The sequence below is a fragment of the Molossus molossus genome, unplaced genomic scaffold (genome assembly GCF_014108415.1).
Source record: "Molossus molossus isolate mMolMol1 unplaced genomic scaffold, mMolMol1.p scaffold_m16_p_4, whole genome shotgun sequence".
In the NCBI taxonomy this organism is placed as follows: Eukaryota; Metazoa; Chordata; class Mammalia; order Chiroptera; family Molossidae; genus Molossus; species Molossus molossus.
This window is the reverse complement of record NW_023425377.1, coordinates 103,382,889-103,408,165: the sequence shown is the minus strand read 5'-3', so window position 1 is coordinate 103,408,165 and position 25,277 is coordinate 103,382,889. Positions and strand designations below refer to the sequence as shown.

At 44.2% G+C, this 25,277-nt stretch overlaps 1 protein-coding gene across 1 annotated transcript in view; it reads right to left on the bottom strand.

Moving 5' to 3' along the window:
- The window catches only part of DCHS2 (dachsous cadherin-related 2), a 211,633-nt gene extending 190,665 nt beyond the window's left edge, over window positions 1-20,968 (bottom strand). Inside the window, exon 1 of the mRNA XM_036241935.1 lies at window positions 18,959-20,968. Within this exon, the coding sequence (XP_036097828.1) occupies window positions 18,959-20,968 (2,010 nt within the window). The remainder of the gene's footprint in view (window positions 1-18,958) is intronic.
- Between the last annotated feature and the right edge of the window lie 4,309 nt (window positions 20,969-25,277).

Below are 25,277 nucleotides of genomic sequence, written 5' to 3'. Positions count from 1 at the left end.
AGTTTCCATTTCTCCACTTGTAAGAAATAGTGATGTCTTTTTCAGTGTTGACTATGTTTACTATGCATTAGCGTTTGGAATATATTATCTTTGATTCTCAAAATAACCCTTCAAAGTACATATTATCACCCCATTTTCTAGATGAATAGAATGAGGTTCAAAGGACACAGCTTAAGCCACACAGAGCCGGACTTCAGTCTATCTGTGTCTTCCCAGTCGTGTCTCCCACTGAGCACATAACTATTAATAAGCCAGCTCAGATCCTGCTTAAAAGGATTGGAAATGTGCTTTACACTATTGGTATTCCTCCAAAAAAAAAAAAAAGGAATATATCTACTGTAATTGTTCCTTTCTCTTTTAAGTTTTAAACTGGTTTGTTTATTATTGTTAGAGAACAGAAAGAATAAATCAGAAAGTTTAAAGATTGCTGTAGTCTCAAATCAGCTACCCAACTTTTCTGGATAAAAATGAGAGACGTATGCTTTTTAAAGACAGGTTAAAGGACTAAACAGCAGATTGTTAAATTGAGACATTTAAGAAACAAAAAGACTAGTCATATTTTGGTGCTAATATGAAAAATTCATAGCTCCTTATTCTGACAGCAAAAAGGAGCACTAACAAAAATCATGTTTTTTACATGAAATGAGAATTGTCTGGTGCTAAATTATAACATTAAAGGGATATTAACTGCCTCGCTGTATTCTAATGTTTATAGTGGATTTTCCAATGACAGTATTGCTTTCAGAAAGCCGGAAGAATGCTGCAGGTTATGCCCAATTCCTGAAGCAGTCAGCACTCATTTATATGGGGAGCATGCAGGCCATTCCATTTTATCATTGAACAAATCTTACTGTTATTATGTACTAGGTCTCTTAGTAAGCTCTTAGCAGTAAGCAAGACAGATAAGGTCTCTGCCATCATCTCGTGAAGCGTATAATGGGTCCAGAAAGATACAACACAGGTTACCAGTGTGATGTGTGTTACAGAAGGTGGTTACTGCCTAATGCGTATAATCTATGGGTATTCATAAAACAGGACTTAGTGAACAGTGGTGAAGCAAGGTGCTGAAATGGTCAAAGAAGGCTTCCTGCCCAGCCGGTGTAGCTCAGTGGGTGAGCATCGACCCATGCACCAAGAGGTCGCTGGTTCGATCTCCAGTCAGGGCAACTGCCCAGGTTGTGGGCCTGTTCCCCAGTGAGGGACATGCAGGAGGCAGCCAGGTCGATGTCCTCTCTCATTGATGTTTCTATCTCTCTCTCCTTCTCCCTTCTTTCTCTTTAACCTCAATAAAGAAAAAATTTTTTATAAAAAAAGAAGAAGGCTTCCCAAAGACATAATATTCTCAGAGAAACTGGAGGAAGGACCCATGGCAGAGATGAAGAACAGCACATTTCAAGCAAAGGGAAAACCCAGTGTCTCAGTCACGATAAAGCTGCCATAATAAAGCACCATAGACTGGTTCGCTAACAAAAAAACAAACAAAGTTATTTCTGACAGTTTGGGAGGCTGGAAGCCCAAAATGAGGGTGCCAGCACCCTCTCCTCAGAGCCCTCTTCCTGGCTTGCAGACGGCAGATTTTTCACTGTTTCCCCACAAGGTGGCGAGAGCAAGTTCTGATCTCTTCTTACAAGGACACTAATCCCATCACCGGGGCCCCATCCTCATGACCCCATCTAAATGACGTTACCTTCCTAAGGCCCTTCTTTCAAGTACCATCACATTGGGAGTTAGTAGCTTCAATATAAAAATTTGGGGGGATGCAAACATTCGGTCCATAACGCAGAGCCAAGAGCTGAGGTAAGAAAGAGCATGGTGCCTTCCTGAAGTGTGAAGGGCTTGGGAGAGTTCCCTGGAACATAATGGAAGGGTGGGCAGAATGGATTAGGCACAGAGCTCAGACTTCAGACCAAAACGTCTAACATATGAGTATTTGTAATCTCAGAAACAGAGAAAAGAAAAAAATGAGGCGAAAAGGTATTTAAAAATACACAAAAAGCATCCTCTAGATCAGTTGTTCTCAACCTGTGGGTCACGACCCCTTTGGGCCTCGAACGACCCTTTCACAGGGGTCGCCTAAGACCGTCGGAAAACACATATTTCCATTGGTCTTAGGAACCCAGACACGGCTCCCCTATCCGTCTCCAGGCGGGTCTGCCCACATGCAGATTCGCCCACAGACAACATGAGGAGCTGTATTAAAGGGTCGCGGCATTAGGAAGGTTGAGAACCACTGCTCTAGATGCTTAGTACATGGAACAAGCTTAACTTTGTCATTAAAAAAATTATCTTCATATTTTATACAGAAGTAGTAACTATACTTCATACGTCAAACGCATTCAGAGAAATAATAGCCAAGTAGCCTTAAGATATTAATTTGGATAACAGCACAGTTGTATTCTGCTGGGTATATGGCTAAGCTGAATATTACTATGTTCCAGAAAAATACTATCTTTCTTTTAAAATACGCTGAGATTGCCCTGGCTGGTTTGGCTTAGTGGTTAGAGCGTCGGCCTGTGGTCCAGAGAGACCGGGGTTTGGTTCCCGCTAAGGGCATGTACCTTGGTTGCAGTTTGTGCCTGGCCCTGTCAGGGTTGTGCAGGAGGCAGCCATTCGATGTGTCCCTTTCACATCGATGTTTCTCTCTCTCTCTTCCTCTCTCTCCCTCCCACTCTATCTGAACAAAAATGGAAAAATGTCCTCGGTGAGGATGAAAAAATAAAAAATAAATAAAATAAAATATGCTGAGATTAAAAACTCAAGATGATCTTATTAAATTCATTTTGTGGTATTAGAAGTGTACTGCAATATATAAGAATCCATATTTTTAATTCAAATAAGCAAATTACCGAGTACGTTCGTTAATTTATAAATGTCAAATATTAATTTATAAATCGCCCTTCCTGTCCCCGTCTTCTTTAAGCTGGATGCTGACAGAGGGGAAACAGCAGGGAAATGGACATCGGCATGACAATGAGATTCTACACAAGGAGAAACTGTATAAAAATTCTTGTAAGATGAGTCCAGGATCAAGCATCTGCCAGCTTGTTCTTGTTTATGCATAATGTAACAGAACAGCCTTTGTATTATTTTTAACAGTTTGGTACTTTAAATAATCTATACTTCAAAGGAAAGTAAACAGTGCATAAGTTTAGATTGCTTTTTACCTCCTGACTTGGTCCTTTTATAATAGACATTCTTAAGAACTAGACAAGTCCATCTCTATGTAAACAATAGCTTCCTCTGTGTTTCCAAATGTAGGAACCAAGAGGAGTATACAACATGAGACGTTTCTAGTTAGACAACTGTTAAAAATCAAATAGCATTTAAGTCTATTTATGCTAGGGCTAGAAATAATATTTAATCTCTGAAAACCTATCCATAACAATGGCTATTTCTACATGGTGAACTTAAATGAAGAACAAGAGAACTTTCCCAATAATCTGAACAAAAAAGGTTTAAAAGGTAAAGGATCATCTCCTGGATGGAACAAATTCTTGGATTAACGGTCAGTTATCAAGCTGATGAGAAACTGCTTTGAGTTCTGTTTTGTTCCTTTCGCTTTGCTATCCTTGTGAACACAGCTATACTACTAGTTGTTCCTGATTTTTGCCATATTATATTCTCCCCAAAGCATCAAGCAGACGCTGTTTTGTCTGAGGATTTAGTGTAAAGGAAACCAGCAAGATCACCCAAAAAAGTCAGCAATTAAAAATTACTACCATCAGACTTCCGGTCAAGATGGCAGCGTAGGTAAACATGGTATTGCCTCCTCCCACAACCACATCAAAGTTACAACTAAACTACACAACAACAACAACCATCATGCAAAATCACTTGACATCGAGCTGAATGGAAGTCCTACAACTACGGAATTAAAGAAGCCGCATCGAGACTGGTAGGAAGGGCGGAGGCAGATGGGCTGGTCCCACACCCACGTGTGGCAGATAAAAATCAGGGGGATAGCCCCACTGGGAAGGTCCTCCCTGAGGACTGAGGGGTCCCCCTCCCACACCAGGCACCCAACTCAGGGTTCCAGTGCCAGGCAGAGAAGTCCCCATAACTTCTGGCTATAAAACCAGCAGGAACTGAGGCTGAGGGAGGCTGAGGGAGGCTGAGGCTTCTGAAGCCCCAGGCAGCTCCTCTTAAAGGGACCACACACGGACTTACTCGGACTTGCTCCCTCTGAGCTCTAGCGTCGGGGAGGCAGCTTGAAAGGCACCAGAGACATACAAGGAAGAACTGAGTTGTTCGGCATTGGAGCAAGGGTTGGAGAGGCAGCTCTCTTTGCTCCTTTGGTGAGCCCTTCTCCCTGCAGGCCGGCAGACTGCAGCTATATCTGGGACTCCAGCAACCTGGCTCATAATATTTGCCCCAACCTGGTGATTCCCTGAGGCCCTCCCCCACCTAACTTTCAGGCCCAGCCAAGCTGTTCACAGTGGCTTTACCATAGGATTGGCCTGTCTTGGATCTTGCTTCAGATTTTCCTAAATTCTCTCAAACAAGCAGCATCTGGTCTCAGTGAGCCCCATACCTCTCATTAAGTGGCCCCAGGTCTGGCACTAGAAGCAGCCAGCCTTGGGTCACAACTTGGCTTTGCCTAGGCACCTCCAAGCCCAGCACAAAAAGAAGCACAAGATCACTTTGTAGCTTATGCCTGGTGGCCCTGGGTAGAACACAGGCAGTGGCTGACCTGGCCCCAGAGCCAGCACACCCAGTGGACAGCTTCAGAACACTGTGAAGCAAAACCACCCAATCACCTACAAGTGACACACTCAAGGAATGGTCTCAGTGGATACTAGAGCCTTACTAAAGTAAGTCTTGCTCTGTGTGATGGGCCCCTACACAGCTGATCATCCAAGGTAGTCAGAGGTCAGTGGATAGTGGGCACAGCTAGTCCTTGCAGCTGATCAGCCTGAGTAAAACCTTCTCATTGGTGTGCTTAACAGTAATCAACACTCAATTACAACAGAAGGGTGTAAAGTCAACATGAGGGAGACCACTGGACCCTACAGGACACCTACTACAATAGGTCACCCTAGGAAATGCAGGAGACATAGCAACTCTACCTAATACATAGAAACAAACACAGGGAGGCAGCCAAAATGAGGAGACAAAGAAACAGGTTCCAAAAGAAAGAACAGAACAAAACTCTAGAAAAAGAACTAAACAAAATGGAGATAAGCAATCTAACAGATGCAGAGTTCAAAACACTACTTACAAGGATGCTTAATGAACTTAGAACTTCAGTGAACTTAGAGAGGGCCTCAGGAGCATAAAAAAGGACCAGTCAGAAATGAAGGAGGTACTAACTGAAATAAAGAATAATGTACAGCCCTGGCTGGTTTGGCTCAGGGGTTGGAGCATCAGCCTGCAGTCCAGAGATACCCAGGTTCGTTTCCCACTAAGGGCATGTACCTCGGTTGCAGTTCATCCCTGGCCTGGTTGGTCATGCAGGAGGTGGCCACTCAGTGTGTCCCTTTCACATAGATGTTTCTCTCTCTCTCTCCCTCTCCCTCTCTCCCTCTCTCCCTCCCACTCTATCTGAACAAAAAATGAAAAAATATCCTTGGGTAAGGATTTAAAAAAATAATAATGTACAGAAATTCAATAGTAGAGTAGGTAAAGTCAAGAAGCAAACCATCGATTTGGAGTGTAAGGAAGCAAAAAACACCCAACCAGAACAGCAAAAAGAAAAAAGAATTTTAAAAAAATGAGGATAGTATAAAGAGCCTCTGGGACAACTTCAAGTGTGCCAACATTTGCATCTTGGGGGTGCCAGAAGGAGAAGAGAGAGACCAAGAAATTGAAAACATATTTGAAACAATAATGACAGAAAACTTCCGTTACTTGGTGAAGGAAACAGACATACAAGTCCAGGAAGCACAGAGAGTCCCAAACAAGATGAACCCCAAGAGGCCCAAGACACATCATAATCAAAATGCAAAAGTTTCAAGACAAAGAGAGAATCTTAAAAGCAACAAGAGAAAAGCAGTTAATTACCTACAAGGGAGCTCCCATAAGACTGTCAGTTGATTTCTCAAGAGAAACTTTGCAGGCCAGAAGGAAGTGGCAAGAAATATTCAGAGTGATGAAAAGCAAGAACCTACAACCAAGATTACTCTATCCTGCAAAGCTATCATTTAGACTCGATGGACATATAAAGAGTTTCCCAGACAAGAAAAAGCTAAAAGAGTTTATCACCACCAAATCAATATTATATGAAATGTTGAAGGGTCTTTTTGAAGAAAAAGAAGATCAAAAACATAAACAAACAAAATTGCAATATATACATATCTATCAACAACTGAATCTATGAACAAAATGAACAAACAGAACAGGAACATTGTCATAGATACAGAGAACATTTTGTTGGTCCAGATGGGAGGGGGTTTGAGGGAATGGGTGAAAAATGTGAAGGGATTAAGAAGTACAAATTGATTGTTAGGCAAACCTCACTGGGAAGGGAAGTGGGGGGGGGGGGGGTGGGAAGAAATAAACCAAAGAACTTATATGCATATGTGTGTAACCAATGGACACAGACAACAGTGTGGGGAAAGGCAGGATGGGGGTGGGAGCAGGGAGGAGGGGGTCAATAGGGGGAAAAGGAGGAACATCTGTAACACATTCAACAATAAAGGTAAGTTTAAAAAAAAATTACTACCATCACCCTGGCCAGTGTGGTTCAGCAGTTAGGGCATTGGCCCACACACTGAAAGGTCTCAGGTTCAATTCCCAGTCAAGGGCTCATACCTGGGTTTCAGGTTCTTTCCCTGACCCTGGTCAAGGCACATGTGGGAGGCGACCAATTGATGTGTCTCTCTCACGTGGATGTTTCTCTCTCTCCCCCTCCCACCCTTCCTCCCTTCCATTATCTCTAAAAATCAATAAAAGAAATTTCAGGTGAAGACTAACAAAAAATTACTACCATCATTTAAAATAGAAAGCATAGGTTCTAATTTCTATAAAGTGAGCATAAACAAGCAATTTACTTGATTACATGAGGGATCTCAATGTAGCAAGTGCATACACAACATACAAAAATACAACTGAAAAAGTTTTACACTAATACTAAAATAATGTATTAACTATAGGTTTTCTTTGTTTATATGGCAAAAGACCTAAGGAACAATTTGGTTAAAGGAGGTATCTAAAAAAATTTTATTTGATGTTCTTTTTTTTCTGTTCTTGTTTATGCATAATGTAACAGTAAATTTCCTGCAATAAATTAAATTATTCAAAACCACTCAATGGCTTTGTTTTACAATTAAGTCCATGTTCAAATTGGGATGTATCAATAAACATTTGTTAAAGGGTGCTATGAATGATAATGCTCCTCTTTACTCTAATTAAAGAAAAATTCAAAGCATTTCTTTCTTCCCTTTGCCTCACTTCAACTACTGAATGAAAAAGAAGGACCCAGGATAATCAATAAAAAAAGAAGATACAAGTCAGCCATAGGAAGTCAATGTTTTTTTTCCTTCACTTGGGATAACTCACATATCAAAAGACCAAGTACAGTAAGACAAACCCTGTGGTACCTTTTGTTAGGAAATACCCTTGACCTTGGAAAGCCAGAGAAGCATCCAGCATAATGGAAGCTCTGGGACTGGCAAGTACGGCCCAGAAGAACTGTGGGAAAATGTCAGAGCACAGGCTACTCTAATCTTTACTTTAAACCAAGAGGGTCAAGTTATCTTCTAGGTGCACGTGATCCTGTGGCTGTCCATGGTCAGGAGCCAACTAAATGTGGACTGAAGTTCCACACAGTAATTATGACAGTGTGCTTTCCTAGAGTGTCATTGGAGGTTCTAGATCATACTTCCATCTATTTAATGTGATTAGTCATTGAGATTTTCAAAACAAGAGCCTAACATTTCTTTTATCATTCTCACTTAGCTCCTCAGTTTAATCAAACTCAACTGAAACTGTACATAATCATCTTTCCTGGGAGTTTACCTTGTGCCAGGCACTGCTCTGTGTCCTGGGTAGGCATCACCTCATTTATCTCACATCAACGCAATGAGCTAGATCCTATTACCGTATCATCATCCCTACTTCGCGAATGAGAAAATTGAGGCTTATAGAGATTTGGGAATTTGCTCAAGGTCAAGTTATTGTGACAGAGTTGAAATTTAAACTCAGTTCTGTCTGACTCCACAGCACAAGCTTTTACCCACTAGATCACTCTTCCTCTGTCCAAAACAAGGACAGCTGGAAATAATGAGGACCAGCAAAGCTCTTCCATCCTCTACTAAAGAGCGTCCACACACTTCATCAGTGGGCAATCTGAGATGTGCATTTTTATGGGAAAATGGTAAAGCCCGAAATGATTGCATGGGCTTTATAAAAGAAAATTCAAAACAAAATTGCTCAGAAAGAAAGACATGGTGTCCTGTTGCACACATAGGGCAGGGTTGGTATGCCCAAATGCCATCAAGTAGAAAAAGTAAAAGCAGCAAGATTATTTACACAATAATCAAGACTAAGATATTCTTGTCTGTTCAACAGAATATCCTATCTTACCTGATTCAATACTTCTCATATGAAAGACAGTTAATGGCTTCCATCAAGTTTAGGATATAATATTAAGAAATGGGCAACAATAAATCTCACGTCATTTTTTTATGCTTTAGCAGCTTTATTTTCTTCACAATTTCTTGACACTAATAGATGCTGAAGAAGACTGCTGTAGCTCAAGGGGTCCTGAATCCATCAGCAAGAAACACCAGACACTGAAGAAGACACCAGCAGATTTCCAGAACCCTTCTTCAAGTGGGAAAGGGCTCTTACTATATGGCCAGGGCTGGGTAGAGATAGGCCAACAGGTAGCAAACTCAATCATTGCAGGGCGCTGAGGAAGGAAGTGGCGCAAACGGGTAAGATGTCCACAGACTTGACTTGTAACAACTGTCAACAAAGGGAGAGGCAGTATAGAGGTAGGGGTGAAAGACAGAGAAAGGGGGTAACTGAGAAGCAATGTCAGAGAAGATGGTAGAGGTGTAATGTAGAGTAGGTTTGGATGACTTTGATTTGGTCAGAGGAGAATCACCTAGTCCTCAGGGATTGGATGGCACAGCTACAGAAAAGTCTGATGATGGGAGACAAAACACAAGCAAGTTCTCACCTAGTCTCTACTAAGGAGGAGGCATGATTGCCTATAAAGAGCAAAGGGACCAACGAGGTGATGCTTTAAGAAAGTGAAGTTCACTTTAGCACCTCTCCCATAACTTCACTTTCTTTTTTTTTTTTATCCTTACCAGAGGACATTTTTCCATTTTTTGTTCAGATAGAGCGGGAGGGAGAGAGAGAAACATCGATGTGAAAGGAACACATCAAGTGGCTGCCACCTGCACGACCAACCAGGGCTGGGGACAAACTGCAACCGAGTTACGTGCCCTTAGCGGGAACCGAACCCGGGTCTCTCTGTACCACAGGCCGACGCTCCAACCGCTGAGCCAAACCGGCCAGGGCAAGGCCATGCTTTTTATTACACTTCACTACCATCCCCTTAGTTCAGACTCTCACCGCTGAAAATGGATAATTACAGAGTATTACCAGGATTCTCCTACATGGTTTCCCTACTTCCTTCTTTCTCTTGATTCAAAACAAATCTTCCTAAAACCTTATAAAGGTTCATCTCTACCCAGAAACCTGCCATATCTCTCAACTGCTTCCATAACAAAGGCCAAACTTTTGTTTTTTAAATTTTATTTCACTTCTTGGGTGACATTGGTTTATAAGATTATATAAATTTCAAGTATATAGGTCTGTAATGCTTCATGTGTATATTAATGCCAAACTCTCTAGTCAAACACTGCAAGTCCATCAAAGGCTGTCTCCTCCTGCGTCTTCAAAATGCTTCCCATGACTTAACTGCAGGAACCAGAAACACCAGGATTATTCCAGTTCATTCTATCCCCACCTGGACCATGCAATCCTAAATAGATTTTTAATTAAAATTGGGATTTGTTAAGATAATCACCTGATCTATCTGCACCACAAAGCATGTATTCCTTTTAAATGAAGATTTTAATTAGATTTTAAGCAATTAACCTGGTATTTGTAAAAATGATCTGGCATAATTTCCCTAATGGGCTATGAAAGTATAAATTACTTCTACAGTTGCTCACTTTTAATTTATAATTTAGAAGGCGGGGGGCTCATTAGTAGAAGACTGTTGTGTAGGTGTTAATACAATTAATTTATTGTCAGATTTCAGTCCTCAGAGAAAGGAAACATTACTGATCATAACTTTCAGAAATCCATCTGAGTGATTCTCTTTTAGAGGTGATCATGCCTAGAGATTTACACATTTTTATGGGGAAAAAAGATGTGCAGTGGAATGCATCCATGGCAAGATATAAATAAAAAATATATATATATCACAATGCAGGATTCCCTAGAAAGTCCATTTCTAGTGAAACCTCCATCCTGATCCCCTGCAAAAAGAATCCTTCCCATCTCTGAGGTCCCTTACCTCTTACTACAGCGGCAACTTTCTACCTCAAATCTCTACAATAATGTGATGTTAACTTTATGTGTCAATGGGACTGGGCAACCTGATGCCAGATATCTGGTTAAACATTATTTCCAGATACACCTGTGAGGTGTTTGGGGCTGAGATTAACATTTGATTGACAGGATAAATGAAGCAGATGCCCTCCCCTCCCTCTAACACCCCCTCCCGCCAACACAATGTGTGTGGGCCTCATCCAATCCATTGAAGCCCTGAACAGGACAAAAAGGAGGGGGAAAGATTAATTCACCGGCAGAAGCTGAGGCGACAGTCTTCTCCTGCCCTCTGACTCCTGGTTCTCAGGCCTCTAGAATTGGACTAAAAGTTGCCATCAGCTTTCTTGAGTGTCCTGCTTGCAGACAGCACATCGTGTGATTTCTAAGTCTCCATAATTACACGAATCAATTCATCCTTGTAGGATATATATATATTTAATATATAACAATGTATGGTATATACACATATAATAAATAAAATAACACATTATATATTATATTTATTAAGATGTACTATATTTATTATAGTATAATTTATTATATACTTATAATATATAATACATTTATATGTTATTTTGTACTATAGTAAATTTGTATAATATATAATTATTTTAATAAATTATATGTATTATCTATATAATATATAAGTTGCATATTATAGACATAAATTTTATATATATATAATCACTCTAGTCAATTCCTCGCCATAATATATATACGCATATATTTTGATTCTATTTCCCTGGAGAGCCCTGACTAACACACATTTTATGGATGAGGAACTGTGGCCAGAAAAGTTCATAGAGACAGTAAATGGTGAGTCAGAACTGGAACCAAGGTTTTCTGACTCCAATGCTGTCTTTTTCCACGCTGTTGCTATTAAAGAGTCTAAGGAGTAAGAACTAGTAAACAGAATAAAAGACACTCAGACACTCTGCAGACCAGACTCATGCCCCGTGTAGCTGAGAGGGGTCAAGCGCCTAGTCTAAGTACGACAGCACCCTAAGGTGGACCCCGGAGGGCTCATGACTGCCAGGCCTTCACCACAACTTGCATCACATCACCTAGCCTCTCTAAGACCTTCACAGTGCTTTTTGGGGGGTGGGGTGCGAGGGGGGGAGGGTCACTATTGAGGGGTCATCTGAACCTTCTTTCCTTAAGACAGGTGGGGTTCTATAAGCCCACAGGAGATATTACAAGCGACCGAAGTGAGTAAAACCGATTTCTGCTTTCATTGTCACAATGTATGCATCTAACTAAAAACTTAATATACAATTTAAAATGTTCTGCTCCTTTATCCATCTTTGAGTCCAAGATAATCCTTATTCAAAATGCCATTTTTAATTAGTCCTCAGCCTTTGCTATATCAGGCAAAATAGTTTTCCTCCTCTTTTATAGAACTCCTATTTACTAATATTTGATAATATATAACATGCATTGTTCTAAACACACATGTATTAATTCATTATCCACACAAAAACTTTATCAAGCTAACACTGTTGCTATCCATATTTTCCCCATGGGGAAACTGAGGCACGGTGCCCAAGATCACACAGCAGTGAGCAGTGGAGCTGAGATTTAGTCCCAGGCACCCTACCTTGAGTCTATCTATTTTCTTCACCACTGCACACAGCCCAGTTTTCATCTTAAAGCTATGAACACTCTGCCACGTAATATCAGTCACCTTTAGCTACAGAGCTAAGAACTAGACAGTTTACCAGTAACTTATATATTGACTGTAACTAGAGATACATCCCACACATTCTAGGTTATATCCTCCCTGTTACATATTCAAATATATTATCTGATCACCTTTCCCAAGTGGGAAAAGGCGAAAAGGAGTAAATCCAGCTGATTGGTCTTGGGTAGCAGTTGTGTGGGGGACAGGGAGGGGTGGGATGTCAAAATGAAGTTGAGAGCTAATTCTACAGTGGACCCTGAGCACCTAACGGCTTATCAAAGCAAAGCCACGGGAACTATGCTGGAACTAAGGTATAAAGACAGGGCGAGTCAGATATTCAGGGAAGACGACAGTTGACAGGTGATCTAGACATACCCTAAAGATAGGCACAAGTGACTGCTGTGGAAATCTGGCATTCCTTAGGTGCATGCTACAGACAGGTCCAGTCCATTTAAAGCAGTCAGCATAAGGCGACCATATACAGGTAATATGAATGTGTGGCTGCTAAAGCTGGTGCACACTGTGGAAGTCTGTTAGTAGGTATGTAAGCTCAACAATAACAGTATGGTGGTAGCCCAGCTGGTGTGGCTCGGTGGTTGAGTGTCAACCCATGCACCAAGAGGTCGTCGGTTCAATTCCTGGTCAGGGCACATGCCCAGGTTGTGGGCCAAATTCCCAGTGGGGGGCATGTTCTCTCTCATTAATGTTTCTCTCTCTCTCTCTCTCTCTCTCTCTCTCTCTCTCTTTCTCTCTCTCCCCTCCCATCTCCCTTCCTCTCTCTCTAAAATTAATAAAGGAAAAAAAGAGTATGGTGATAATAAGTTGATAGAGACAAAAAATACAGGATAAGCAATGCAATTCAAGCCATAAATTTCCAAAGGACCAATAATAAAATATATTGAGTAAATAAACTTTACAATAAAATATCGTATATATATGTGCTTATATATATATACATATACATATAATGTGCAAACTGAAAAAGTACAATCCTCGACTAGTTGTAACTCTTACTAGAAGATTTTTGTTTTTGCTATGTAGCTCTCCAATATAATTCAACAAAGTTATTGATCTTCTAGTACACGAGACTGAGGACACTAGAAATTGCAAGGGACTCAAATATCATTACATTGCAGCCCCCACAGGGTACTAAACATCCTCTGTTTTATTCACAGAGGTAAATAACTGTAGCACCATAAAGAACATAAAAAAAGAGCCAGGCCAATCAAGAAAACATTTGGTGGGAGGAGACTGAGTTATGCCTACAATCTCTCCAGTTGGAATAACAGGCAATAGTGACGGTAGACAAACTAGGGTGATGACCATGGGTATAAATGAAGAAACACATGAAAGAAATGCTGTAAGACCTGGACTCTGCTGTGGTCACATCTGAGGAGCAATCAAAGATAACACTAAGATTTTAGAAACCATCTTCTTCCTTAATAAGTCTCTTACTTCCAAGGTTGGCACTGGGAGAGCCCCTTGAGAGAAAGGGCCTTCTACTGTTCCTAAGAACCACCTAACCTCAGCATCCTTTGCCATCATCATCACTCAGAATTCAGGAGAGTGGCTGCTAGCCCTGGATACTTTGACTAAAGCTAGTTAATAACTCTTCCCTTAAATCATACCATTACCATTTGGGTTCTCCATTTTTACCTCCCCAGCACAGTTGAGACAAAGACTTGACTCAAGGCTTGGGAATTAATAAAAAGGAAATAATCCCCAAAGGCATAACAAATCGGAAATAAGATCGAGTTTAGTACTTTTCAGCCTATGAAGCCCAGTGGGAATCAAGCCTCCCAATTCCTCATGTCTTCCTAGATGGTAGATACTATTTTTAAGGTCTATTGTCCAGACCTCTCCTGGGAGGTTCCTCACAGTCAGACCATGAGAGCAAACAAAGAAACCAGGTGCTCTCTCTCTCCCACAGCCCCAGGTTGGAATCTCAAGACCTGCTTTTTTTTTTTTTCATCCTCACTTGAGAACATTTTTTCCTTTTTTTTGTTTTTTGTTTTTTGTTAAGATAGCGTGGGAGGCAGAGAGAGAGAAACATCGATGTGAAAGGGACACATCGAGTTGTTGCCACCTGCACGACCCCAACCAGGGCCGGGGACAAACTGCAACCGAGGTACATGCCCTTAGCGGGAACCGAACCCGGGTCTCTCTGGACCTCAGGCCGATGCTCTAACCGCTGAGCCAAACCGGCCAGGACAAGACCTGCTGATTGACATGAAACATGACCTTGCTCTTCATCCTTGTAATTCTCAACAATGCAAACACAGTCACGCCAACAATCAGCAAATACATCACACAGAACCCACCGAATACATAAACACATCTATAGAAAGGACACATTCACAAAGATAGAAAAATTTCCAAAAGGAGCTGATTAACGAAATTTGAAAATAAAAGAAAGAAAAAATACTGGAAGGGAAATGGGTTCAATTTGGGAAATGTCAGATTTGAGGTGCCAAGAAAACATCCATGTAGAGATACATACCAAGTAGAGAAAGTTTAATCTGGAGTTTGTGAGGGAGGTTGACCCTGGAGATGTAAAAAATCAAAAAGTGAAGTTGTGGGACTATATAAGAAGAAAGGAGAGACACGAGAGGAGACAGACCCTTGGAGATGCCCCTACCACACTGAGTGGGGTGGTGCAAGAGGGAAAGGGGGAGTTGGCAGGACACAGCCAGAGAGTGCAGTGTGGCAACGGCAGAGAAGAAGATGCAGACAAGAAAGAGGAAGTGGGCCACAGTCCACACGCTTTGGAGAGACTGGGGAAGGTTATGAGTCAGAAAAGAGCATTGGATCTTACATAAAAGAGCGTAGCTACCTTTTGAGAGGCAGAATTTAGTATAGTGATGGGGGGAGGTCAGAACAGGGGCTGAGAAGGGATGGGCAAGTGGAGGCAGAGCACATGGCATTCATTCTCCGTGACTAACAGTGCAGGGAAGGAGAGAAACCACCAAGACTGTTCGCACGGGGACCCTGCCCATTGTGCTCAATGCTGTGTCTCCAGCACCAAGATCAGTTCCTGGCCTGTAATAGGTACTCAATAAGTATTTGTCCATTGGATACTGTTTATTCAATGAATTCTGTTGTTTGCTTAAATAAATACATTTGTGCATGAATACAATGCTGATATTTGGGGGATATGAGAGGATATCTTGCTATGGTACCTGGGTGATTTCAGTATGAATGCTGGAGTTTTAAGATCTGTTCACAAGACAAAGGCAGTAAGTGCAGCTCACGTCATTGGATTTAGGGTGGGTGAAGAGTGAAGGTCTTGCCTAGTGGTTGAAGTTAGTCTTTTTGACAGTAATCCGAGGAAAAAGAGAATCTTCCAAGCCAGACACTAGTTTGGCAGGGGGCACCCCTGGGTGTTTGCAGAGTAGAAATCCCCTTTTGCCTTAACCATGAAAGCATCAAGAGATACTGAGAGGAGCTCTCCACATGGGGGGATGGGGAGGGGGAGCAAGGAATTAAGAAATCCAAGCCAGTGCCCACAAGGTTGTGAAAACCCTTTGGGACAGGAGGTCTCAGGCTGTTACTGATTCTTGTACTCTATATTAAATCCCTTTTGTCTGCCTTACATTTAAAGTCTTTGGGAAGTTCCTATCTGGGTGTGATAATATAAAATGGTTCAGCCAGCCCTAGGGGTCAGGAAGATGGGCATCACTGTGGTACAAGCAGTAGTAAGAGCAGATAAGTGATGTGGAGAAACTACCAAGACACTGAGAAGGTTTAGGGTGTGTTTTATTAGATGACACAATATTCACTTACAGGGAATCTAGAGAACAATTTTCTTTTCCTAACGTTTTTTATTTTGTTTTGATTCTGACGAAGGAGAATTTAGCAAATATGAGGTCTATTGGAAGAAAATTGTCAGAGAGCAACAGAAAGAAGGTACAGTTATAAAACTTGAGATAAGGTAATTAAACAAAACCCTGGAAAAAAAGGAGAGGGCCTGAGATCCAAAGCCTAGCTGGGAGGTTCATTTTTACAGTGCTATAAAAAACTGAGATGCCCTGGCCAATTTGCTCAGTGGTTAGAGTATTCGTCATGGACCAGAGAGGACTGGGTTTGGTTCCCGCTAAGGGCATGTACCTCCGTTGCAGTTTGTCCCCGGCCCCGGTTGGGGTTGTGTGGGTGGCAGCCACTCCATGTGTCTCTCTTGCATCGATGTTTCTCTCTCTTTTCCTCCTTCTCTCCCTCCGGCTCTATCTGAAGATAAATGCAAAAATGTCCTTGGGTGAGGATAAAAAAGAAATTGAGAGAGCAAAAAGAGAGAAAGCCTTTGTTGTTCATTGCAGCATTATTTATAATAGCTAAGATATGGAAGCAACCTCGGTGTCCATCAATAGATGAATGAATAAAGATGAGGTATTTGTAAATAAAGAAGTACCATGCAGCAATACGAAAGAATGAAATCTTGCCATTTGTGACAACGTAGGTAGACCTAGAGGGTATTATGCTAAGTAAAATAAGTCAGACAGAGAAGACAAATACAGTATGGTTTCACTTATATGTGGAATCTAAACAAATAAATGAACAAACAGAAAAAAACAAAACAAAAGGCCTTGTAGAAACAGACACCGAAGGGATGATTGTCAGCGGGGAGGGGTTTGGGGAATGGATGCAAATGTGAATGGGATATAGTCAATAATATTTTGATAAGTTTGCACCATGACAGATAATTCACTAGAATTAGTAGGGTGATCACACTGTAAGGTATAAACATGTCAAATCACTATATTGTATATCTGAAACTAATATAATTAAACTAATATAATTATTAGTTTATAGAATTATATAATTATAAATATAATTACAATTATTATTTTTAAAGAAAGCATACGGAAGACACTCCATTCGGCTTACCTAGAAGTTAGGGGACATTCAGCTAGAGCGCTTACAGAACACAGAAAGTTCACTTCGCTGCTGTGGAGAGGCCCCTGGAGAGCCCCATGAATACGAGGGTTTCTGCAGTCTTGAGGGGCTAGATCACTGGCATGTCCAGAAATTTTAAGCAAGCAAAATTTAATACTATCTACAGCAATACTTGGCAACTTGAAAGGGTTTTTTTTGTGTGTGTTTTTTTTTTTTTTTTTGCCATTAGAGATGCAGTCCTACAGTTGAGCCAAGTTCAGCTCATATAATGGATCTGCCACGTACAGAGTCATAACAATGGGATAAACTCACACCTCATGGCAGAATCATCCCACAGTTTTAGAAACAGCTCTAAAGACAGGTTCTAGTCAAAGGAATCACAATTAACCCACCCTGCTTATTTTCCTTCAAATGGAGCCAAGTTGTACTGTTTTATATCAAGATCCTTAAGGTCTTCCAGATGGAAGAAAGCTAGGCCAACCTCTCACCTACTATGACTTGACGTTTAGAAATCCATGGCAGAAACTATCAGCGTACCCTGGTATTCATGAGCTCCTCTCCATTTCTCAAATTCCTTTGCAGCACACCTGAAGCCATGTGGCTGAGCTCCGACCAATGGGACATGGGTGGACCTAATCTATGTCACTCCCAGGCCTGGCCCTACCTTGGATGAAGGAGGACCAGCCAACCTGCACCATATTAAACTCTGCTTGAGCGAGGAATAACCTTCCAGGATGTCACTCCCTGACAGCTGTGGATTTGTCCGTTTCACCAGCAAGCATTCATTGGTTTTCAGGTCTTCCTTTAACAACCTAGCCACTCACAGAGCTGCCGATTGTGCCAGAGAAAAGGATGGGGATTATTATCACCCACAGATCCAAAAGATTCACAAATATAGACGCAGTCATGACACTCATATTATAATATAGTAGCCTCTCATTTATCTAAAGGGATGACTGGAGACATAAAAGCTGAAGCCCCGCCCCCCTCAACCAGGAAATAAGCCTCCGAGGTCTTAAAACAACCCAGCCTGAGAGTAAGCAAGCTTCAGAGCTTCACTCACTAGCTGGCCTCTCCGGCTCTATCTATGTATTCAAGTTTTCTTGGGGTAAATAAATCAGTCTTGGAAATCTGGTTTGTTACTTCACATCAGACAAGAAATAGAAAATTGGAATCGATAAGCAGTGGTGCTAGAAGGGTGCATGTGAAGGAGGGGTCAGAACTCTTAAAGGCACACACCCAGAAAGCAGGGTGGAGAGCCCCTCTTATAAAGGATGATGGAGCCCACTACTCTTCGTGGTCCTGAAGGGCCTCACTGGAGGAGCTTGGCCTACAACAGATAAGTAGGACTTGATGTCCTTAATTAGCCTCTGCAGGCTTCTCAAGAAGGTAGGACAATGTGGAGGAAGTCTCTAAAAATGGTTACTCAAAACAGCTTCAGTGTTTAAACGCACATACTTGTTTGTTTGAAAAACGAATTTATGAGGGCCAACTTACTTCCCAGGATGCCACATAATGGTGCTCAAAAACATGAGACATTGCCACTCACGGGCTGTTTGAGAATGGGTGGTTCCGCCCAATTTGGGTGCACATACCCGGCATGGAGGAAGCCGGAATTCATAAGCAAAGGCAAGATCCAAATATCATGAGGAGTAGAAAGGACCCTAGAGATCACTCAGTCCAAGCCCCTGGCAGAAAGGTTAGGTGGTCAGAGGGTGCCCATTCATGTCACTGTAGAGGGGGAACTAGAGACCCTGTTCCCTGCTACCAAGTTGGGGTATAACTACCACATCAGAATTCCCCTTCCAGGGACAGACTCACATGGCTCCATTTCTTCCCTGGCCTTCCTTTGATCCACGGGCCCCAAGCACTCACCTGCAGAAAGCAGTGTCCCACGGGGGCGTGCTCCGCAAGGCTGGCGTTGTACACCTGCCTCCAGAAGACGGGCTCGTTGTCATTCACGTCCTCCACGGTGATGCTCACCAGGCAGGTGGCAGACAGCGGGGGCTCTCCCAGGTCTTGGGCCACCACTCTCAGCTCTACAGCTTCCTGGATTTCTCGGTCCAGGCTCTGGATGGTGCTGATCAGGCCGCTTTCAGGGTCTATGGTGAAGGACGGTCCGCACTCCACTGTGGGCAGCGGAGCCTCTTGGCTGCAGTGAGCAGGGAGGTGGACCAGCTTGTACCGCAGCTTGGCGTGGCTGGTGCCAGCCTCATCCGCGTCGGAGGCGCTGACCCACACGACCGCGGTGCCAGGGGCCGCGGCCTCGGATACTGAGGCCTGGTAACGCTCCTGGCTGAAGAGAGGCGGCTGGTCGTTGAGGTCGGCGATCCGGAGCAGCAGTGTCTCCTCCGTGCTCAGCGGCGGAGAACCCGCATCTGTGGCCACCAGTCGCAAATCATACAGGTCTCGGATCTCCCTGTCCAAGGGCCCCCCAACGCAAAGGAAAAATACCCCTGGGGAGCCGCCAGGCCTCAGCGCGAAGGCCCCTTCTGCGCCCTCCAAGGTCAGAGAAATGGTCCTGTCCCCAAGGCTCATATCAAGTTCCCCATCTGCCTCCCCTTCCTTCTCCGGGTCACCATCTGCGTCGGATACCGACACTCTAGCCACATAGTCGCCGGGTCGGGCACCTTCTGAGACTCGCGCTGCGCCCCCCTCGGTGAGGAACAGTAGGTGAATGGCGGGCCAGTTGTCATTCACGTCCAGCACGGCTATGGACACCCGCACAGTAGTGACCTCAGGCTCGGCACCTCCGTCGCGGGCCTCGACTACCAGCTGGTGCCAGGCCTGAGTCTCTCGATCTAGAGGCCTTTGCACTCGCACCACACCGCTCAGCTCCTCCACCGAGAAGTAGGCCATGTCCCCCAAAAGCCCGCTGCCACCACCTGCCTCAGGCGCCTGCCTGGAGCGGATGCTGTAGCGCACGTGACCATTGGGCCCCAAGTCAGGGTCCGTGGCATGCACGCGACAGACTTCTGCACCTGGCTGAGCATCCTCGTGCACGGAGGCGCGGTACTCATCCTGCTCAAAGACAGGAGGATTGTCGTTCTCATCCAGCACCCGCAGCTCCACACGCAAATGACCTGTGCGCCGAGGGTGGCCACCGTCCCACGCCTCGATCTGCAGCTCGTGTGCTGCCGAAGCCTCTCGATCCAAGCGCCGAAGCAGCACCAGGTCTAAGGGCTCCAGAGGCGACGAGAACTGCGGGGAAGGTGGTGACCCGGGGGTCCCATAGCGCAGTTGGAAGAAGGGTCCTGCGGGGTCCTTGGAGAGGTCAGATGGTTGCACCAGGGTATAGCCCTGTGTGCTAAATAGCCCCGCGTCTGGGTCATGGGCACCTGGCAGGCGAAAAGCCGTACCTGGAGGGCTGAGCTCAGAGACGTCAAGTTGCAGAGAGTCTCGGGGAAAGCGGGGCGAGTGGTCGTTGACATCATTGACGCAGATCTCCACCTGCACCACGGCGCCCAGCAGTGTGGCGGCCACAAAACTGTAGTGGTCCCGCAGTTCTCGGTCCAGGCGCCTCGCAGTACGGATGATGCCAGTGTCTGAATGCACGTGGAAGTCGTCCAGCAGCGGGGAGTCATCTGAATCCTCGGACAGAAAGAAGCCGCCCCCGTCCTGTTGCTGTGCAGCCGGCAGCCCGGCGTGAATGTCGCCGACTAGAGTGTCCGGAGGAAGTCCCTCATCCACGGAAAGGCTAAGATTGAACACCTGGGCAGATGAGCCCGAGGCCGCCCACATCCACGCGTGCACGAAGAGCCTGAGCAGGAGGCGCTGCGCCCTGGCGCCACCACCGCCGCCGGGCCGCCTGCTGGATGACCCTCTCCTCCCGGCGGGAGCCCCTTGCTGCTGATGTCCTCCCATCCTCTGCGCAGAAGGGCTCATTGCTCCACCAGCTCCTTGGGAAGGCTCCCCAGTAACTGCCAGCTTGTGACGGGATGACAGAAAAATACAGGAGCCGCTTCAGTGTCTGAGCCACAGAAGAAAAGACTTTGGCAAACAAACCCCCAGACCCAGGAGTTCCCGAGGTTACATCTGCAACTGGTGCAAATATCCTCTGCCTGCCTCTCACGCAGGGGGGACGCGCTGGATGCCACTGCCGCTGCGGCCACCTCTTCAGCCCCAGGACTTCTTTAAACGAGTCTCATCTTTTTTTTCCCTCTCCTGTTCCTTGTTCTGCTCGGGTGGTTGTTTCCCCCTAGTAAAGTCAGGTGCATTATTTCTTTTGCTAAAAAGGATGAAATTTTCTAAAGCGCGCACACGCAAGGAGAGGATGGGGGTCGGGCCGGGGAAAGGGGTGGAGTAAGGGCCAGGAGGCCGGGAGTGAGGGCGCCAGGCCGGAGCGAGAGAAGGAGGGAGGAAGGGAGGGAGCGGCGGCTCCGGCAGCAGCTCTGTCGGCTGCAGGGGGCGGCGGCTCCCGGCCGCATCTTGGGGCGCCGAGGACCAGGGCCGCCCGGCACCGCTGCGATTCAGCCTCCGGCGCCTCCCCTCCCGTCCCCTCCCAGCCCTGTGACGCGGCTCACGCGAGGGCAAATTCCAACCTGCGAATCGCCGCTCTGCAACAGGGCGCTTTCGTGGCTGGGCCAGGGACGGAGGAGAGGGGAGCAAAAACAGAAAGGACCCGGAGATCTGGGCTGCCGGGCTGGTGCGGGGTGTGCAGGCGGGCATCTGCCCTAGCTTTGCTTGCAAAGTGACGATGGTGGGGGGAGGTGAGGGGAGCAGCTTCTCCGCGCCCTCCCTCTCCATCCCCTCGACCGTCCCTTCCGCAGGCCAGACGCTTGGCTCAGGCTGAGCAGAGGGCGGGGGTTATAATCACTTTGAGGAGCCAAACTTGTGTTCTCCATTTGGCAAGGGAGACTCGTCCCTAGTGGAAGGACAGATGGAGTCAAAAGCCGATGCACAGCTGGGGCCAGGATAACTGCAAAGTGGGGAAGGTGGAACTTGAAAAAACCTCGAGAAACTGAGAAATCTGTGACACACATGGTGCAAACTACGCTTTATTATGCCGCGTTACTACTCAGCCACACGTGAGCGTCTTGTCACCCTCTGCCACCAGGAATGACGACAATGGATTCGGCTTGCGAACACTTTTTATACATTCAGCGCCATCACGACACTTTCAGGATGTTTTAAGATGCTGATTTATGGGCTGATAGACACGGTGGCTGAGGCCTGACCACCTCCCAGCGCTCCACCATCGCCTCTGAGCAAGGAAGTAGGCAAGCAAAGCCATTATTGATATCACTTTCAAGGTAGCTTGTGGCTGAGCCCAAGAAAAATGCCAATAAATTGCCATAGTCGCAAGTTTTCCATCAATTACCATAATAATTGGTAGAAATTGATAAATGGCCTCTAATAAAGAATGCCGGAGGAAGGACTCTGCCCTCTTAAGAATGGCTGGCTATATTTTAGCAAATGGTTTCAGCAGTTTTGCATTTAGACTGGAGAGAATTAATTTTCTAGATACTGTAGCTCTCCTTTAGGGAGGGCCAGAAGCCCTTTAGAGTGGTTCCTTGAAGCAGCAGTAGATGCCTTTTTAATACACAATCGAGTTGTGTGTAATTGCTGGTCTACACCCACATCACCATCTTCATCCCCCAAGTAATAATAATAAAACAATTTATATTATAGTAGATATATCACATGTAAACAGAGACATTATTAAAATAAATTCAGCTTCCTTTCACCAGTGAAGTCTCCTTACCACGGAGGAGATTTGTTATGTGTCTTTAGTCTTCTTTCACCTTAACCTCTTCAAGCTCACCCTAAGCAGTCCCCCTACCTCCATACTTGCCCCTTTATAAGTAATTCTCAACCAAGCATTTGGATGGATGTTTTTAAACTTGCCAATATATGTCCATTATCCCTGGATTATAATTCAGACTCCTTTTAATTGTAGAAGACTCTCCCTAACATGGCCCTACCCACCTCTCTGCCTTCATCTCATACCACCACTCTAGACCCAGGTGCAGGGCCTTCTCTCTTGGTACCTGTATGGACTGAATGTTTGTGTCTCCCCAGAATTCATATGTTAAAATGTTACCCTGAATGTGATGATATGAGGAGGTGGAGCCTTTGGAATGTGATTAAGATTAGATGAGGCCATGGGATCAGTGCCCTTGTAGGAGTCATGAGAGCTTGCTGCTCTCTGCTCTCCACCATGGGAGATGCAGAAGCTGCGGGCAGTCTGCAACCAGGAAGAAACTCTCACCAGAACCAGACCTTGCTGGCATCCTGGCCTCGGGCACCCAGCCTCCAGGGCTGTGAGAAATAAATAAATGTACATTGTTTATAAGCCACCCAGTCTACGGTGTTTTATTACAGCAGCTGGAATGAACTAAGATGGTGTAAGTTTGAATTGTTAGTACCTTTCTGTACCTGGGAGTTATTTCTTCTGCTTTGTGAATATTTGGCTTTTTCTCGTTTAGTTCTCAACTCAAATGCTTAGAAACCTTCCTTGACCACCTTCTCTCAAGTAGTTTCTGCACCATAAACCCTGTATCTTCATATTATATTTCATTCACAGCACCTTTCAGTACCTTAAATTGGCTTGTTTTATTCATTTGTTTATTCGATTATTGTGATCTCAACCTTCGTTACACAGTTTAAGCACTATTTTACCCTAGCACCTAGAACAGCACGTAGTCCATATGGGTCTCTATTCACTAAATATATGTTGGATGACTGCATGGAAGGTTGGCTGAACTGATGGGTAGATAAATGACAAGTCTGTTAAAGGAGAGATTTGAAGCCATAACAGAATTAATTGGCCATGACTTTACTGTGAGGAATGGTTATCTTTACCATTTACTCATTTTAATCATTCTCTGGGGTTTCTTGAACTTATTTTGGAACTTCTTCAACTTATTTGGCAAACTGTATTATTATCCAATATTTACTTGAGTCTAAAAATAAAGGAAAAGCAGCGAGTGTTTCTGCATCTTTCGCTGACACATTCTTTGTAAACAGTGGTTTAGTTTAGAAACAAAAGAAAAATCAGGAACTTCAAGCATCTAGTTTTCCATTAGCTTCCAGGCTTTATATTTTAAACATGTGCAATTCAAGGTCTCCTGCCCATTTCTTTTTTTTTTAATATATTTTTATTGATCTTTTTTTTTAGAGAAAGAGGAAGGGAGAGAGAGAGAGAAACATCAGTGTGAGAACACATGGATTGGCCACCTCCTGCACACCCCCCACTGGGAATCGAACCTGCAACCTGGGCATGTGCCCTGACCGAGAATCAAACTGGCGACCTCTCAGTCCATGGAATGACGCTCAGTCCACTGAGCCACACCGGCTGGGCCTCCTGCCCATTCTAGAAGAGAGAATTGAATTTAGTGGAGTAAAAGAAATAAGAGCATTTCTCAAATATACAAAAATAATTTTAGATAGCACAGGAGCCGCCAGCCACAAGAAGCAGGTGAAGGTCTGACCCTCTTGAGAGAAGCCTCGTAGTGTAACTGGCAAGAATTTGGGCTTTAAAGTGAGTCACTCTGGTTCTGTCCTATAATTTTGGGGCAAGTTATTTCAACCTTGTTAAGCCTCTGTTTCCTCCTCTGTAAATTGGGGTCATACCATCTAATTTACAGGGATGTTATGAGCCTTAAATGAGACAGTGGATGTGAACTAGCACATAGAAGACATTCAATAAATATTATTTCTCTTGCCCTTTGTTTGTATGATGAGATATTTTGGGGGTGAAGTCTTTTGGGATTCTCAGTAATATCAGACTCTGTCTTCTTACCCCCTTAATGTGTGGAGGGGGAAAATGTAAAGTTCCCAGTCTCATGAACAGACACTGTCATGGGCAAAAAGGCCCAGAGCAGGTCTCCACGGTGTGACATAGTTTAAGTAGTACAGGAAGCCCCTTGTCAAAAAGGTTTTTTCCAGAGGGTGGATAGTCCTTAGCTTTGTAATCAGTAATGTAAATAGTCTAAACAGTTACTAAGTGCTCAAAGCAGTGTTTGAAGCATCTCAAATCAACCTTTTTGGAAAACAGCTGTAATTCTTACCTCATCTTACAGATGACACTGAGATTCAAGAACATTGCAAGCAACTTGACCAATGTCACACAAGTGTAATTGGTGGGACCGGAATCTAAATCTAAACAGTGTTGCTCCAGTGTCTACAGCCTTCTGAGCTCTTCTGAGCTCTTCACTGGTCATTTAGCATCTCTGCGATTTTCTGATTAAAG